The 17,795-nt window shown below is 43.5% G+C and overlaps 1 protein-coding gene across 4 annotated transcripts; it reads left to right on the top strand.

Moving 5' to 3' along the window:
- Positions 1 to 418: 418 nt before the first annotated feature.
- ankrd24 (ankyrin repeat domain 24) lies at positions 419 to 16,645 on the top strand. Of its 4 annotated transcripts, XM_034584015.1 has the most exons (23): positions 419 to 794; positions 1,097 to 1,165; positions 3,074 to 3,204; positions 3,900 to 3,988; positions 4,095 to 4,159; positions 4,246 to 4,303; positions 4,530 to 4,600; positions 4,713 to 4,819; positions 5,359 to 5,531; positions 6,104 to 6,126; positions 6,366 to 6,458; positions 6,751 to 6,831; positions 6,944 to 7,063; positions 7,189 to 7,318; positions 7,480 to 7,643; positions 9,119 to 9,282; positions 10,730 to 11,520; positions 11,621 to 11,937; positions 12,753 to 12,986; positions 14,278 to 14,454; positions 14,532 to 14,693; positions 14,816 to 14,881; positions 16,191 to 16,645. In XM_034584015.1, exons 2-23 carry the CDS (start codon positions 1,130 to 1,132, stop codon positions 16,251 to 16,253), a joined length of 3,315 nt encoding a protein of 1,104 aa, XP_034439906.1. In that variant the 5' UTR covers positions 419 to 794; positions 1,097 to 1,129; the 3' UTR covers positions 16,254 to 16,645. The 4 variants fall into 4 exon arrangements, with proteins under 4 accessions (XP_034439906.1, XP_034439907.1, XP_034439905.1 ...); XM_034584016.1 differs by lacking the exons at positions 419 to 794; positions 1,097 to 1,165 and adding an exon at positions 2,166 to 2,778 and having other exon boundaries at positions 12,753 to 12,917; XM_034584014.1 differs by lacking the exons at positions 419 to 794; positions 1,097 to 1,165 and adding an exon at positions 2,166 to 2,778.
- The last annotated feature ends 1,150 nt before the right edge of the window (positions 16,646 to 17,795 follow it).

Below are 17,795 nucleotides of genomic sequence, written 5' to 3'. Positions count from 1 at the left end.
TCGGCATAGTGGTGGGAAGATAAATAGTATCCCTTTAAGCCAGGCATCGCTTATCAAAGTTGAAATAACAGTAGACTAGTAGTAGAGTTGCAAAAGTTAAATAAATAGATAACTGAGGGGTCTTATTCAGTGAGCATAAACAAGTACAGTAACAAAAAAGTTTATTTACATCTGTGAATTAAGTGCTTCCATAACACAATCAGGTTATTCATCTAAAAAAGCAAGGTTTCTATCTTCCATGTGTACTCCAGCTTTAACCAGCATCAGATTCAGTGGTGGTATAAACTTACGTTTAAAAAAAAGAAAAAGGAACCACTCACCTCTCATGTGCTTAGAAAGTGACAACTTCCGGGTTCAGATCCTCCAGCGACGTGATTGGTTAACTCCAGCCTTACGTTTAGGTGATTGGCCCAAAAAGTCCAAACTAAAGAGAGGAACCTGTCCCCGCACCGCCTCCGTGTGATGAGCTAAAGAGGAGCCATTGTAATGGAGAACCCCGACACAATGACTCAGTGTAATTGCTGGAATGGCGTTTTACGTTGTGTTTAACATGAACACATGTCACTTTTCAGGAAGTGCCCCGCGGGCTAGACTGCACGCGACACATATGTTGACCCTCACTGCCAATCAAACGCTGATCCGGCGTATTTGCGCATTGCCGATTGGCTGATTTACGACGGAGGCGGGCGCATCGGTGCTTCCTCCAGGCAGCAGCAGTGACTCCAGTGTTTCTACTGAGCAGCAGCTGATGGGACAGAGGAGAAAGTCACCTGGAGCAGGACCGTCCTCCACAGGTAGGCTGCATGCTGCTACTGCTCATAAACTACATCACATAGCATGTTCAAAAAAGGATTGACACCTACATGTTGATTGGAGTAAATATAAAACCACCTGAGACACATTGGATAAGATTTAACTTTCAATAACATACTTATCTAATAGTTAAGTTTGTGTAATTTATCTTATTTATTTCAGTGTATATGTGGAACCCAGTGGGGGAATAGAAAAACCCAACTGACCCAACTGGATAAGCTGTAACTTCCCATTACATACATCTATAATAACTACATTTGTTTATTTCTCTTGTTTATTTCAGTGTACATGTTGACACAGTGCCTATCGAGTGATTATGAAGAGTCTGAAGGCAAAGTTTAAAAAGAATGAGGTAAGAGCCATCTGTTGAACATGTACTATACCTGTTTTCTGACTGTATGTCCACAGGCTGTGGAGAGAAATAAGCCTTTCAAGGGGTGTTTTACCTGAATAGGTTTTTGTAAAGATATCACTGTGGGTGTGGGTGTGTGTGTGTGTGTGTGTGTGTGTGTGTGTGTGTGTGTGTGTGTGTGTGTGTGTGTGTGTGTGTTTTTATGGGGGGAACTGGGATTCAGTGTCACTGAGCAGCAGCAGGAGAGCAGGTCTGTCTCCAGACTGCTGCTATAACCAGATATCTCAGGTAGCCTTTAATTATTCACACACACACACACACACACACACACACACACACACACACACACACACACACACAGACACACACAAGGAATCAAGGAATTCCTACTTCCCTGCTGTTGCCACTACATTACCTTGAAGGGCTTTATAATGTGGGGGTCAACCTAGTTCTCTAATGTGCTGCATTTTTTACATTTTAAGATTCTTTTCCTGCTCCGTGTAGCAGACTGGCTAACTGGTGTCACAGACCTTGCACCCCTGCAGCGCCGGTGCAGAGGTGCACACAGATAAACCTGCAGCTCCTGGCTCCACAGTGTGGTCTGAGCATTTAGATCCTGACGATGCTCTTAGCACCATTTACTGTCAGGTCGACTTAAAGGGAAATTCTACCTCCCTGTTACCTTGGACTGCACACTAAGTGATCCGCACAACAATGGTGACAAAGCTGGTCGTCTTGGATGATGCTGATACATAGTTTCACTTAACAGCCAGACAGATATAGATATATATAGATAGATAGACAGATTAATTGATAGATAGAATGATTGATTGATTGAATGATTGATTGATAGATAGATATTAGATACTATAAATAACCATCCTATCCAGCAGAACAGAGTGCAGCTTGTCCAGCTCGTTTCTCCTCTTTGTGCTGAGTCCTCACATCACACAGGCCCCGCTCCGCTCTGTAACTGCAGAGGAACAGATCTGTGACGCTGCCAGCAGGGGAACCGTGCAGGACCCGACAAAAACTTATAGAGAAAACAGAGGCTGCTGCTACAGGGAGGCAGATAAATGATATAAGATTATAGAGCGGAGAGGACAGGGATGAAAAGAAGGAGGTGGCAATGTGCATGTGTTTGTGTATGAGGTGCAATGGTAAGTCTGTCTGTGTCCCTGCTAGCAGCAGGATCAGGACGACAGGATGCTGTGTTGGATGCGGACAGGGAGGTGCTGCAAAGGCAGACGAGAGCACAGAGAGTAGCAGTGTTACTGTATGGATGTGTGTCTGAGCTTATGTGTGACAAGCTTTTCTATGTCAGTGTAGAATTAATGTTATGGTATGTATATCACCGATGTGATGCTGTGACCTCTAAGGGATTTAAACTTAATGTTCAGCTGAGTTCTCTGCACTATCTGGTGTTATACTGGACTTGATCTGTAGCCGGGCATCAGTGTATGTTGTCAGCCAGGACACACGGCGGTGGGTTTGTACACTGTGGCTGTATTTAGTTGAGTGTGTGACGTCCTGTTAGCAGTATGGATCCTCAGCAGCCTGTTTTTAGCCTGATGAAGCGGTTTTGTCCTTGTCTCAGCCTGCTGCCACTGCCAGTAGGTATCTTCTCTATAGAGCCAGTAAACAAATGAATGAATAGGCAAGAATACTGACAAGTTTTCACATTCTGCTTCTGATATTTCTATCTTAAAAGTATGTGACTTGCAAAACTGCCCTCTCAATGATCTCAGGCAAAAACAACGTATTTCATCATAATCGGTTGTCGCACATTCTAATTTCCTCATATTTCTTTTAGCAGCCCATCCCCTCTGTGGTATGTTGTGAGTTATGCAGTGTGGTATCAGTTTCCTTTGGGGCAGTGCAGGGTGATGACCTGTTCTCCCCCCCCAGAGTCAGGACTGGAGTAAGAGTGATGAGAGGCTGCTGCAGGCCGTGGAGCAGAATGAACCCGACAAGGTCTCTGCCCTCATCGTCAAAAAAGGTCTCTGTCCCACCAAGCTGGACGCTGAGGGCAAGTCGGCGTAAGTTAATCATTAACGTTTTTTTATTTACTCTGGAAATTTAACAATGACTTTTAATATTAAAATAAAGTGTAAAATATATTTAACAATACCAAACAAATAATTTCTAATGCAACATAAGTAATTTTTCATGGAAGGACCTACCCAACACTGATGACATTTTTTTGTTTTATCACCTTCTCTCTTTTGCTGTAAATAGAGCCCGACCGATATGGATTTTTGGTGCCGATACCAATGTTCGGTACTGAAAGATTCCAATACATCAGCCAATTTTGATATTTAAAAAAATGGCAACAATTCCTAAGAGATTGTTTGTAATTGAGTTTAGATTTTTTACAGTTTAACCATTAACATTATGTAGCACTTGAATTAACAAATTAAACTGTAAAATGAAACTTTTTCATAAGGGCCAATGCCATAAACGGCGATGCGTATATAGTGGCCCTTTGCAGCATGTCGTCCCGACTCTCTCTGCCTCCCTTTCACCATTAGTTTTCTGTCTTATTAAAATGAAGGCCAAATATACCCATATTGGCTGATATTACAGGCTAACCAATATATCGGTCCGGCTCGAGCTGAACTGCCATAAACCATCCGTTTTGGAACAATTCCACAGAATCAGACATTTTAAATGGAGAAAACATTTCTCATTTCTCATCTCTAATCACAAGTATTGTCCTTCCTCTGTGTCACAGTTTCCACCTCAGTGCATCCCGAGGCCGACTGGACTGTCTGGAGGTTATCATCTCTCATGGAGCGGATGTCAACGTCCCTGACGGGGCTGGTACGGTATTTCATTACCCAATAAGAGTTTTATCCTTAAAGCCAAGGTTGCTGAATGTCATGGATTGTTTATAAATGTCCCTTTATTTCTGACTGTCTGACTCCAGGCTTTAGCGCCCTCCACCTCGCAGCCAAAAACGGCCAGTCAGAGTGTTTAAAGAGACTCTTACAGGTAAACTACTTGGTTGCTTGGTAAATAGATTAAAAGCTTGGCAAACAAATTTTAAGGGTTTTTTAATGTTAAGTTTTCTCTGACAGGAGAGATTGGCAGTTGATTGCACCGACAGCATTGGCAGGACACCACTTCATCATGCAGGTAACACTTACACAACCACAGCAGTTTGGTTACTGTAGCCAAACAGTAACATACTCACATAGTTCACACGCTCCCACACTAATATAGATCCCATTCAAGTAGCATATTGAAAGCAAATAGGTGTTTATGAACATTTAACCCCCGACACTGAATCTTTTATCCATCATTTCTATATGTAAGTTTATGTTATCTGGATTTCAACCATAGTTCTGAATATTGTCTGCAGCGGTTAGTGGCTGCTTGTCCTGCACTGAGACCCTGTGGGACTTTAAAGCCGATCTGGATGTCCAGGATAGTGTAAGTTATTATTACAGAGATTGTATATTACTTTTTATTTACTCTTGGTTTGATTACAACCAAAGTTGCTGTGGCTGCATGATGTTTGTATAATCTTGTTTGTCTGTGTAAGGACGGGGCCACCCCTCTGATCTTAGCAGCTCAGATGAGCAGAGTGGAGCTCTGTGTGTTCCTGATGGGACGAGGTGCCAATGCAAACATTCAGGACAACCAGGGGAGGTAAATTAGGGATGCAGCTGGATTATCCTCTGTCCATCTCAATACTGAAAGGTTGAATGACTTGAGGCAGACTGGGACACGATGCAGCTTCTTTAGCTCAGATAAAAACCTCTTCCAGATTATTGTCCCAGCAGTAGGTTTGTCTGGGTCAGGGCGCAGGGTGGATTCCTCCAGTCATTGAGGGTATTTGGGGGGGGGATTATAAGGGATGAAGGTCAGGACCCCCAGCAGGGAGTAACAGCTTTTAATTTGGGTTTAGATGACCTCTAGGAGGAGATTAATTATCTAGTAGTTAACATTTGCAAGGTGGAAGACAACATTTATAGGCTCCATCATTACAGATAGAGATACAAACAATTTACTGATTTGTTGTATACATTTACTCATAATTGATTCTGATACACTACTAAATGCAACACCGATACTAAATCATACAAGTCTAAAATGAATATGACATGTGATTCTACAGGACTTCACAGTTGTTTTATGGTAGATTCAGTATTTTCTCGCTATGTCATGATCCTGTATGTGAATCGCAGATCTGCGTTAATGTTGGCTTGTGAGAGTGACAGTATTGAAACTGTAGAGGCTCTGCTGAGAGGCGGGGCCAACACGCAGCTGGTCGACGCCCTTGGACACAAAGCCACCGACTACAGCGTAACCACGGGCAACCAGCGTGTCTCACAGATGTTGCAAGACGGAGTTCCTCCAGGTACAGTATGAGGCCCGCTTGAGCTTTTTTTTGATTTGGAGAGATAGAAGGGATGGGATAATTATAAATATACGTTAGCTCTCTAAATGAAACAGCTCACAACATGTGACAGAAACAAATAACGTACCATCAGTGTATCCTAGATAGATACAGGTTGTTATGCTGTAATAAGACTGTAATAAGAGGAATCAGATCAGGACGGCAGCTGGATGTGATTGTAAAGTTGGGTTTGAAAAGAAAGGAGACGAAAGGCTCGATCCACTTTTCTCTCCTAACAAAGACTCGGTTGTTATATGAGAAACAGATGTGTGACTGGTTGAAAAAGGAGATGAAAGAGAGAATTAGGTGAATGATGCATGACCACATTAGTTCTTATTCTACATTTTGGTGGATTTACGACAAGATACATGAAAACCACTATGATATACTTTATTTTAAAAAGTGGATGGAAGTAAAAGTGTGTATAGTTGTGTGTGTTTGTGTCTGTGTGGATATATTCACATGTGCCTGAACCTCACTGCTGTCGAGGTTACATTTTTTGCTGTGTGTGTCTTTTCCCTCTGCACACGTAGCTTCTGAGGGCGCAGGCGAGGAGGTAAGGTTGCAAGGCTTTGTGTTGCATCACTCCCTCCGTCAATGAGCTCATGCCCCATTCCGGCCGATCATATTGTGCATGTTTTCCAATATGAGGTCATTGTTTTTCGTGTGCAGCTCTCTTTTTTTGGGGGGGCTTATTGCTGACCCTTTGTCTTTATCTCAGTTACCTCTGCTTTTCCATTTTAAGTTGAGCTTGACCTCTGCTTGTCTGTGATCGCCCTCCTAACTCACACACAGCCGCCGCAAGTCCCCTCAGGCGCCTCATCAGTGCAGGGGGGGACTACCCCCCGCAAACGGAAAGCTCCTCCACCACCCCGCTCTCCTCTCCAGGTACTGAAAGAACCATCAGTGGATGGAAAACCCATTATTTAACCCGCACTTAAAGGCCAGCCTTACAGTATCACCAGAATCACCAGTGCATATAACATATCAGATTAAACCTGGTCGTTTTCTTCATCAGATCCTGTCATTTTCAAAGTGATACAACCAAGAAAAGCAAAGATTTATTTTATAACTCCCAGATTTTAATGTCTTTTTCACTACATTAGGCCAAGCATGTTCATGTATCTCTGTAATGACTAATAAAGTTAAATTTGGTTGTTTTTCTGTCTCAAAGGTGCAGGTTTTGCCTCCCTCTCCTCAGCCCCGGAGTCCTGCTCCCCCCGGCCAGACCCCTCCTCCAGAAACACAGCAACCAGCCCAGGTCGGCTCTCTAATCTTGAGTATTGTTTATTCATTGCTGATGTTTACACTTTGTAGTGCATGCAATACAAACTTGTGAGGTTGGTCATATTTTTTGTGGTTGTCTGTGTAAGGCGGAAGACGAGGAGGTGTTTGAGGAGATCCGACGGCTCCGTCTGGAGAGAGGCCGCCTGCTTCAGAAGATCAAGGCCTTGGAGCAGCAGCAGCAGAGCGCCATCTCTGCCTTGGAAGAGGTACTGCAGACACACCTTGAAAAATAATTAACGATTTCATGTGAACTTTCTCACTACATCTCTGTGTGTTTGCATCCACATCAGATAACATATTGCCTCTGTGTGGGTTTTTGTGTGCACAATAGTTGTCCCAACTAAAGCAGCGATTAGAGGAGGCCGAGGCAGAGAGAGACAAGCTGCTTGAGGAGCTGAAGGGAGATCATGGTATTGAGGCCAGTGACTCTGAGGACATGGATGAAATGTTTGACTTCCCAGGTAGGCGATCTGTGTGTATGTCCTCCCCCGGGCCCTGGCACAGAGCATGCATGTATGTCCAAGCTAGTATCCCTGCTATACCATGTGGGCTTTCCTGCGTGTATTACTGACTACTGAATAATTATTCCTGTTGGTGGGTTTCTTTGGAACATTCCCATTAGAGAAGCTGCTCTCCAAGCGCTCCAGAGCCTCCCCTGCTCAGGATGAGGACACTGACTCAGCCAGTCCCTCCCCTGGCCCCGCAGACCCAGGAGCTGTTGCTGAGCTGCGTCAACAAATAGAGGAACTAACCTCGCAGAACTCCGAGCTTGTTCTCAAAGTACAGGTAACGTCAGGGAGAACACAAATACATAAATACACTTAGCTAATGAACATAACACACTCACACCTACTGAGACACATGAGTGTGTGTGAATACAAATGTCTGAGTCAGTTGCTTTTTCTGCCAGCCGCCTGATAAAATGTCTGTGTAAGCCAATGTGAGAATACAGAAGGAAAGTTCACGGAGAGCGAGTGGGCCTGTTGATGATGTCTCTAAGCCGCACTGGACAAATAAAGAATACAAATATCTCAGGATTAAAAAGAGGATCCATTCACGTGGAAAACACAGAAAAAATGTCATCTGCGAAAGACGAGGTTCAAGAGTTTTGGAGATAAGGGCCCACGCTGGTGATGATGTGCTGCAAACGAAAAAAAATGTGATTTCCACAGTGGAATTCATACGTCATGTCCTGCCTCTTGCATGCTCCTCCCTGACCCCACCCACAGAGTTTATGTCTGAAAACGACTTTACAAACCCACACAGTCTCTTTAAAGAGAGTTTAAATCGATAGCGATAGTGAAGTGATTATTAAATGTTTTCCTGGCAGAAGATGAAGATGCTGTTTGGTGGGGAGCTGAGTGTCCCCGGCCGGAGCATTAGTCATGACCACTTAAAGTTTATGACGCTGCACTCTGGTGCACTAATGCACTGAGCCACTTGTGTTCACGCAAGTATAAATAGAACAACACAACATCGGATGCAGACATGGGGGCATTTTGTAGTCATCCCTCACTAACTGGGTCACGCTGGATGAACGGTTAAAGTTTTCTTTTAACAGTATTCTCTCGTGTTGTGGGTTGCACCACTGCACGAGCAGCTGTGATGTAGCTCTGTCCTGCTGTGTTTTAAGAAGAACCAGACAGGAAAGTGGGGAAGGTAAAATTTAAGAGAGGATGTGAGAAAGAAAGGTCAGAACCACATCTCCTGCTGTGACTTACTGTAAATGATGCAGAACAGAATAAGATTTATAATGACTCAGGTTAATTAAAGGGAGCTCTGGTGATTTTACTCATAAAGGTCAGTTTATTATTCTCTGGGAGTTTTATTGAGCCTGTGGAAACAGAGGCACAGTCTTCTGTGGCTCTGGGGGAGCTCTGTCTGAAAGAAACCTAGGGTGATATCACCAAGGTTATATGTGCTTAGGCTTTCATGTATAAATAAGTTATGTTCATAACAGAAACCCTGTTACAAACTGGGAGTGTGGTGTTAAAAAGATGTGGAGATTTAACAGGGAGAAAATATCTCATGAAATGACATTATTAGTTTCCTCATTGCAATGTACATAGTTACCCAGCACTGGCTGATAAATTATAAAAGTGGACATTGTCCATATTATTATTAATTTTTTTTTTTCTTAAGCTATTGTTTTACAAATAAAGATTAAATTAGATGTTGTTATTATTATTATTATTATTATTATTATTATTTTTATTATTATTATTATTATTATTAAATGATTTCCTCTGTGTGCTATACAGATGCTGGAGATGTTTGAGAAGGACGACACAGACATGCAGACCTCCAGCCCGGACTCCGTCCCCTTAGCTCAGTATGAGACCCTGAGGAAGGAGTTTGAATCCCTTCAGGAGCGCCTCTCTCAGGCCCAGGCTTCATACGAGACCTGCAGCGTGGCAGACAAGCGGTAAGACTGATTCATGTATTTATCCATTCAAACGGGTTAACTCCCCTGTATTAAATTTATTCTGAGATGTGCACACCTTTGCTAATGTCAGCCTCAGCAGTATCTGGTTGCTGCCTTGAACAGGGCCATTTTTAAAAGTGCTGAGCCTTTACATTTCTCCTGAAGCATGAAGGCTTAGATGCTAAATGTTTGTCATCTAGGTTGTGATTTGTTGGTTTGTTGGTTTCTTTTTGTTATTTATCTTCTATACTGAGGACTGATGAAATATATATGTATCAAAATACATGTACATTGTGACGCTTCAATAAGCAAGTGTTTTCAAGATTGTATGATGTAATGCTGAAGTGATTGGTAGAATAATTAATTAGTAGATACAATAGAATAGAGTGACGTGAAATATCTCACCTAGAGTAAGTAATAAGTGATCAATAATAAGTTTATTTTGATTAATTTTTTTATTTAATGAGAAAAATGTCCGTTGTTTTACTTTTGGTTCTTGTCTTTATTTTTTATATTTGTAAATTGAATATATGTGAGTTGTTGCACTGTTCATCACCAGGGCCTTTGGGAACATTTGGCACATAAAGATAAAAGCAACACTATGTAACTTTTACGGAGCCACAGCGCCCTCTGCAGCCACACGTGGTGATTCATTCTGTTGTATTATAACAGCACATCCATGAATGGCTAGAATTTCTGTCACTCTCCATGTTACACGTAGGTGTTCGCATCCTATTGGATAGTTAAGCCTAAAGTATGCATTCCTAGATCACATATGAACGTCCCACAACATAGACACAACAATGTACTGTTGATTGGCCCTTTATCTATAACCTGACCTTTGGTACTGCTTAGAGAGAGAAGGGAGTATCTGTGGAATTAGACAGGCACTATTCTCCTGTACAGATATAATGTGTAATATACAATATACATTATATACATAGTATATAGTGGCATATACAGTAATGTGTGAGGATGGTCAAAAATTCCTCAACACTCATGATCCCCGGCTTCCTGAACCAGAAGACTGTCGCTGCAACAAGTACACCAAAACCATTCAGTGATATTCAGTGAGGAATCTTGATATTTCAAGTTTCCTCACTGAATATCGGATATAAACGCTAGATTTTCAATGACCTCTTAGTCTTTTGAACTGATTTACTGTTCAGCATTACTTTCACGCTTCTCACAGGAGATCTTACCTGCTCACTTTAGTTACATAGAGCAAGAACAAATGTTTAGGGTGAGGAGTGGGAATGGAAGCAGAACCATTCTCAATATTTTTTGACAGTGTAACATCTAAATCATTTTGAAGCTGCTATTTCACAGTAAAAAAGTTGCATAGTGTTGCTTTAAACTGATTGATGAAAACAATGTCGACTAGTATGATGCTAGAAATGTAACTTTGGCATTACTTGAGATTAATAATACTTATCTTCTTCTGCAGTGGCAAGTCTCAGGAAGGAGGTGCAACCACAGAGAGTACAGAGGCTTTGAAGGAGAAGCTGAGTGTGTTAGAGGAGCAGTTGGCCTCCTCCCAGTCCGAGCTGGAAGAGCTGAAGGAGCAGATGCTTCTCGGGGTGCTCTCTGTGGAGTGTGGTGAGGGGGATACTGCCATGGCAGGTGCTGGCACTGAAGGCGGGTCTGGGGCTGCAGGGGAGGGTCCGAGTAAAGAGGCGCAGCAGCTGAGAGCGAGGGTGACGGAGCTAGAGGAGGAGCTTGCCAAGACACGGGGCGTGAAGGGGGGTCAGAGCGGCCAGGACAGCAACACAATCAAACAGCTGACGGAGAAAGTAGAAAAACTTCAGGCTGCTCTGGCCAAGAAAGAGTCTGTGAAAGAAGAAGTGGCGAAAGACGGAGAAAGGAAAGAAACGGAAACGGTGAAGGGCCTTCGTGACAAAGTGGCTGAGTTGGAGGCAGCCCTGGCAGAGAGCAGCGTATCAGGCAGAGAGGGAGGAGCAGGGAGAGATGGAGATAAGGTCCGTCGTCTGCAGGAGCGTTTGGGAGAGCTAGAGGGGGAGCTGCGGAAGTGTGTGCCACGCTCTGAGCTGGAGGAGGTGCAGGTGAATCTGGGGCTCCAGTGTGAGCAGCTGGCCAGGGAGAGGGTATCAGTGGCCAGACGGCTCAACGATGCCCTGCTGGAGCTGGAGAGACTCAGGCCTCCTCCACGTGGTGGTGATGATGAGGAGGAAGATGAGGAGGAACACTCGGAGAGCTCGGAGCCCTCAGTCATATTAGGTGTGTAGTGCCATTTAAAAAAAAAAAAAAAAGTATATGTATAATATTTAGATGTTAGTTTGGGACTTCTTTATCCATTTTCATGACTCTCTCCAATCAGATCCCTCAAGACGAACCTTGGCAGCAGTGACAGAGGAGCTGGAGGTGGCACGACAGGAAGCAGCCCAGGCTCTGGATTGCCTGTGCGCGGAGCGAGAGGCCAGGGCACTGGACGCCCTGCAGCTGCAAGATGCGGTGCCTCTCTCAAAGCACAAGGAGGCGCTCTCCGCAGTGTCGGAACAGCTGGCCCAGACGCTGCAGGAGCTCCAGGAGGAGAAGACCCTCCGTTGCAAAGCTGAGGAGCAGGCTGCCACACTGGAGGCCAAACTCAAGCCCATGCAGGACGCCATAACAAGAGAGGAGCATGAGAAAATCAAGGTCAGCAAGGACAGGAGAGGACAAGAATGATTAAATGAAGCAACTCAGGCAGAATTTTTAAATGAGAGGGGCAGGGGGGCAGACATAAGTTAGAGGGGCTGGATAGAGTCTGGCCTTTACTTGATTTGAGGCCATTTCTCACTGGGCTACTGCTTCTGGATCTGGTAAGAGGGGTCCCCAGAACAGGACGTGTTAAGATCAAAGATGGTTTGTGATTTCTATTTTAAGTAGTTCTTCTCACAGCGATGTATGTTCAGGTGTTTGTGTCTCCATTAAGTTTGGTTCTAATTAGTTTTTTGAAGCAATTTAAACAGAGAGAAACATCATGATTGACAGCTTTAGACTGACTTGTAATTTGTTGAGCTTGTGTATTGGGGCTTGACTCCAAATGCGCAAGATGGTGGCATTCGTATCCAGGATATTTTAGATTCACTTCTGGATTCCATCTTAAAACACACTCTTGATTCTAGAGGGGTTAAACTCCAACCCTGAGTTAAAGTTTATTGGTCAAACCTAAGTTATCTACCATTTAGAAATTGCACGATAAAAGTAAACCCAATACAAAGTTTCACTAAGGTTCCATTTTTGTTAAAATAATTGTTTTCAAATTAATTAGGGATTAGAAAACTGTAAAAATGTGGTAAAAAGCTAAAGTAAATGATATACTCATATTGTGGTACATACACAGTATATACAGAAATGTGAAAAGGCTTGTAAATAGCTAAATGTAAAAGCCTTTTGATCACAAACTTTCAAATTGTCACTAGACAGGAACATGTGCTTCAGTCAGTCAATCTCTGCCTCTTGCCTCACAGGCAGAGCTCCAGCGCTCCCTGCAGGCCAGCGAGAGCAGTGCAGCAGCAGCACAGGACGTCCTGACTGAGAAAGAGATGGAGCTGAGAGAACTGAAGTCCCAGAAGGCCGCAGAGCAGGGCCTCATCTCCAAGGAGGACCACGAGGGCCTGCGGCTCTCTTTGCAGGTTGATATCAACGCCATCACGGCTCGTTTCAACGACCTCACCCGCAAACATGAGAAGACTTGCACCGAGGTGTGTGTGTGTGTGTGTGTGTGTGTGTGTGTGTGTGTGTGTGTGTATGCTTGCATGTGTGTTCTTGTTTCTGGCTTCTCTCAAATCCTTTCTGATGCCGTCTAAAGCCACATTAGATGTGTTTGTGTCTGCCACAAAGTGAGCCATGTTCCGTGAAGGCCTCTTTCCTGCCTCTACATTATTCATAAGTGTATTACTTTCTCTATTCAGTGCCCTCGTCTGTCTCACTGATCCCTCTCTATATGTGCTTGGTGATGCACTGAAGTATGTGCGCTATAGGATCCTGATGACCATGTCACGTGTGTCGGGGCATTTATAAATACTCTCACTTTGCAAACTGAGTAACTGCTTTTCCAGCTCAGGTTTGCAAACACACAGAGGCTGATCAGGGGGGCCACATGAGCAGGATTTCTTTTATGTACCTCATAAACTGAGTCCTGCTAAAAATAGGTCACTTTATTACAAAAACAGGCTGTTTGGCAATTGAGCGTTTGTAGGCACACACACACACACACACACACACACACACACACACACACACACACACACACACACACACACACACACACACACACACACACACACACACACACACACACACACACACACACCTTAGCATGTAAAATCAAACTTGCCCCAAACAGAAACACATTTATGGTTGGTGTGTAGATTTACTGGTTCACTGCAGAGTGGTTGTAGGGAGATGAAAGAGACAACTGTAACCATGGGAAATACCCGTGAGCAAAACATTTAGAAAAATGGTTGCAGGAATAGATTTGACTGAGAAAGTATAACGTGAGATTTATGGTGAAGACAGTTTTTCTGCTCGTGTGTATTTTTTTGCCAATGTGTCTGTCAGTCCTCAGTTTAATCAGGGGAGACTTCAATGGAAAAAAGAACATTTGTTGCCATGCACAGAAAAAAGTGATATAAATGAAAGGTCATCGGCGCTCACACCCCCTGTGATGTCATCAAGGTTAAAAACGGGTGTGGTTGCATAGTATAGGGAACCTCCCCCGGGGTCAAGACACCGGTGGAGGTTGATGGGATGGAGGGAGGGAGGATTTGAATGAGATGGGCTCGACCAGGGCATTGGATATGGAGACTGGAGGTGACTGGGGAGGAGCAGGGTCGTAGCGCATCACTGTAAACCCCAACAGTGAATAGAGAGTGAGCGATAATTGTGAATGAATGGGAGATTGTTTATCAGCAGAAAAGCATCTGAACTGGACATATAACCAATCAGCATTTTTAACATGTCAGGATGCCACTGGTGGTTTTACTGGTTTAGGTGTTCCAGGTGCAGAGAGAGGCTCTCTTTAACAAGAGTGAGCGGCAGGTGGCAGAGTCCCAGCTGGCCACGGTGCAGCAGCAGCTCGCCGAGCTACAGGCGCAGTCCAACCACATCCAGGTGCTCCACAACAACGTGCATGAATCCCAGGGCCTGGTGAAGGAGAAGGACCGCAAGGTGAGAGGGAGGGTGGCTGTTCAAATCTCTGCTGATGAGGAAACTATCCGCTGACTGGTGTGTCTGTCCCTGTGCAGATCACAGAGCTGTCCAAGGAGGTGTTCCGGCTAAAGGAGGCCTTGGGAGCTCTTTCACTTCCTCTGGGCATCACGTCCTCCTCTTCATCCACGCATCTCGGTAACCCCGGGCAACAAGTGGCACTGCAGAACAGAATCTCTACACTCACCCAGCAGCTCCAGGTGAGGAGAGACCTGACACGAGACTGCTGACACGATCATGATTCTTTTCTACATCACCATTAAATATCAACAAATATGTAAAATGGCACGGCAGTAACATTTTCTGTGACCTTTTGTTGCAGGACTGGGAGAGAAAGCACAAACAGGTGGTGACTGTGTACCGCTCACATTTACTGGCAGCTGCACAGGTCAGTTGAATGCACACATACATGCCAGAGCTCAAATTCAGACTTTTCCTGAGTTTTATGGAGGGGGGGGGGGTTGCTGTGTCACATTGGATCTGTTACATTCTTTTATGTGCGACTGGCTGGACCAACCACTTATAGCACTGACGGCTGAATTCACTCCAGTTTTTAATGCAAACAATAAAAAGCGGGCAGCTACAGTTCAACATCTCTGTTTACCAGACAGAGGGGATGAAATTACAGAGGAGGTGCAGGGCTCAGACAGTTTCATCGTACAGTTCCACCACAGAGGTGTACACATTAATTATTACCTCCACCGAGGAGGGTGTGTTTTCACCCGTCTGTGTGTGTGTGTGGGTTGGTTTGTTTGTTTGTAAGCAAGATTACACAAAATCACTGAATGGATTTCCACATAACTTGGTGGAAGGATGTTGTTTGGGTCAGGGAAGAACAAACCAAATTTGAATGCAGATCCAAGATTTATTTTACAGTTTTCCCAGGGAATAATTCATGGATGAGAAAAGAATCTGCCACATTTAAAGAACTGTTAACTATGAGTGTGTGTAATTTGGTGCAGCTTGATTTGAATTTAAGATTGTCTGGCCTTGACAGAGGTATGTGCTCTACTGAGAGCTATTCTAGTTTGTTCGTTTGTTTTTAAGATAGATTTCACAAAACTAGGGGACAGATTACCACAAACCTTTGGAAGTTTTGGTATGAGTAAGGGAAAAATCTATACAATTTCAGTGCAGATCCAGTTAATTTTTTCCCACTCTCTTTAACATTGTGAGTTTTCTTGATTTCTTAGGGACTAAGTCATGGATCTAGATTAAAAATTAGACATGTTTAGGGGACTGATATTTATGAGTGTCTGTAATTTGGTGCAGATCCAGATGGTTGGGCCTTGGCAAAGGTACAGTATCTATTGAGTGCCATTCTAATTACCTTTTATGTTCATGGTGATGAGAGATTGTTTAGATGTTCATCTTTAAGAAATCTGTTGGCTACTTAATTGCTTCTAGTTGCTGTGTTTGGCAGTTTGATTACAGTTTCATTCAGACCCGTACATGATTTGTGCTTCAACTTTTCAAGCCTATCTTGTAAAGATATGGGGCAGCGCTGTTGTTACAGGCAGCACTCTGTGTCTGATGTCTGTACCTGGTGCGTCTGGCGTTGGATCAGAGGTTTTGTTTGTGTAGGTAATAACCTGGGTGCTGCTGGTGGGTCTGTCCTATAGAGGGGCACTCTGCCTGTGCATATGCAACAAGGATTAATCTGCAGCAACTTTGCATCATTCTCTGCTGCCCAACAGGGTCGAATGGATGAAGAAGTGCAGGGCATGCTACGCCAAATCCTGAGGATGACGCAACAGTGAAACTGATCCTTAAACCAAGTCTCTCTACACAATCCAGTTGCTCTACAGCTCAGGATAAAGGACAGCAATCTGTGGGACTATTATAAGAGAGATCTCCTCTAGAAAGCCAAATACAACTGATCCGTGATCAGACAGCTGCATGCGTACAATACAGTAACCTAATCAACAGAGAACTGACTGAAAACCAAGCAGTGACAAACAGACCTGTGGAGTTTATAACATGTCAGGGGTTTGCAGCAGCAGGTGACTGTGGATGCAGCAGAGTGGTGATTTAGTAGAATCATGTTTACTGATTGTGAGAGAAGATGACTGATTTTATATGGCATTGTTATAATAAAACAGAAAAACAAATGGCTCGCTTGTTGATCCCGTTCTTCATGCACACACACACTGTTGAAGCAGCAGCTTCGACAAGGTCTCATATCTATTTTTGGGAGATGGAAATATTTGATTTGGCTGTAGTATGAGTGCACGACTGCTGAAGTCACTGTGCAGCTGTCAGCAGATATGCAGACTCACATATGACAAGATGCCATTGTGATTTCTTTGATTCATCTTTAATCAACTCCGATTAATTTTATCGACAAAAAGCCAATAAAATGAATCAAAGGAGGGGAAAAACAATCCATGAAATTCCTGAGAACACAAAAAGGGAAACATCTGACAGAGTTACACTGATCATTCGGACGTCACCAGAAGGCGTTGCAGCTCACCTCATCTCACTGTGCATACATGAGGCCGTAAGTAAGAAGAGCAGAGATACAGTATGTTGCATTAGACACAGAGAGGAATGCAAGAACAAAAAGATATATGACATATGAAGTATTAGATTGGTAGAAAGAGATAAGGAAGAAAGTGATGAATTTCCCTCAGCCGGGACAAATAAAGGATTTCATTTCAAGTCCAAACCCCTTAAGTCTCTAATGTCGATCGATTCAGAGGAGTTCTATCTGTGTCGAAGAAAACAAAAATATTGAACCAGGCGACACAATTAAAAAACGACAAACATGAGCACAATTAGACAACAGTATTAAACATTATTCATCTAAAACAAGAGCAGCTTAGGTTACTGTTCACACGTATAAGAGCTTAATCATCCTGATGTTTGTTCAGTCGTTCACTGGCATGGCAAGGAACCTAGTCCTCTGCATTAGGAGCATACAGGAAATGCACATTATGTACACTCAAGACACAAATGCCTGTCTCAGTAGTTATTAAGGCACTGACGTGGGAGGGGTGAGAGGAAATACAGGCGTGGTTATACTGAGGTTTGTATGCACAGATGGTGTTTCCAGCCCAGGATGGAGTACTGAACAAGAGTTTCCACAGGACTATACAATACATACAATATGTCTTTAACAAATTATGAGCAGCCCTTACACACACACAGCACAAACAACTCGTATCCATGGTGAATGTGTTTTATGTCCACCTCTGTCTGCCAGATATACTATGACTGCAGGATTGAAAAACTAAATTAAGGGATATGGCGCTTGGATTATGAAGAAACAAAAAACGACAGGAGGACATGTGGCTCTTTCA

This window comes from Hippoglossus hippoglossus, chromosome 4 (assembly GCF_009819705.1).
Source record: "Hippoglossus hippoglossus isolate fHipHip1 chromosome 4, fHipHip1.pri, whole genome shotgun sequence".
Classification (NCBI taxonomy): domain Eukaryota; kingdom Metazoa; phylum Chordata; class Actinopteri; order Pleuronectiformes; family Pleuronectidae; genus Hippoglossus; species Hippoglossus hippoglossus.
Note: the sequence above shows the minus strand (reverse complement) of the source record. Positions and strands in the feature narration are given on the sequence as shown.

Coding starts and splice junctions, on each gene's coding strand:
- ankrd24 (XM_034584014.1), top strand. CDS start 2,707: ATGGATCCTCAGCAGCCTGTTTTTAGCCTGATGAAGCGGTTTTGTCCT. Junction 6,832..6,943: donor AAACACAGCAACCAGCCCAG/GTCGGCTCTCTA, acceptor TGTCTGTGTAAG/GCGGAAGACGAGGAGGTGTT. Junction 7,644..9,118: donor AGCTTGTTCTCAAAGTACAG/GTAACGTCAGGG, acceptor TGTGCTATACAG/ATGCTGGAGATGTTTGAGAA.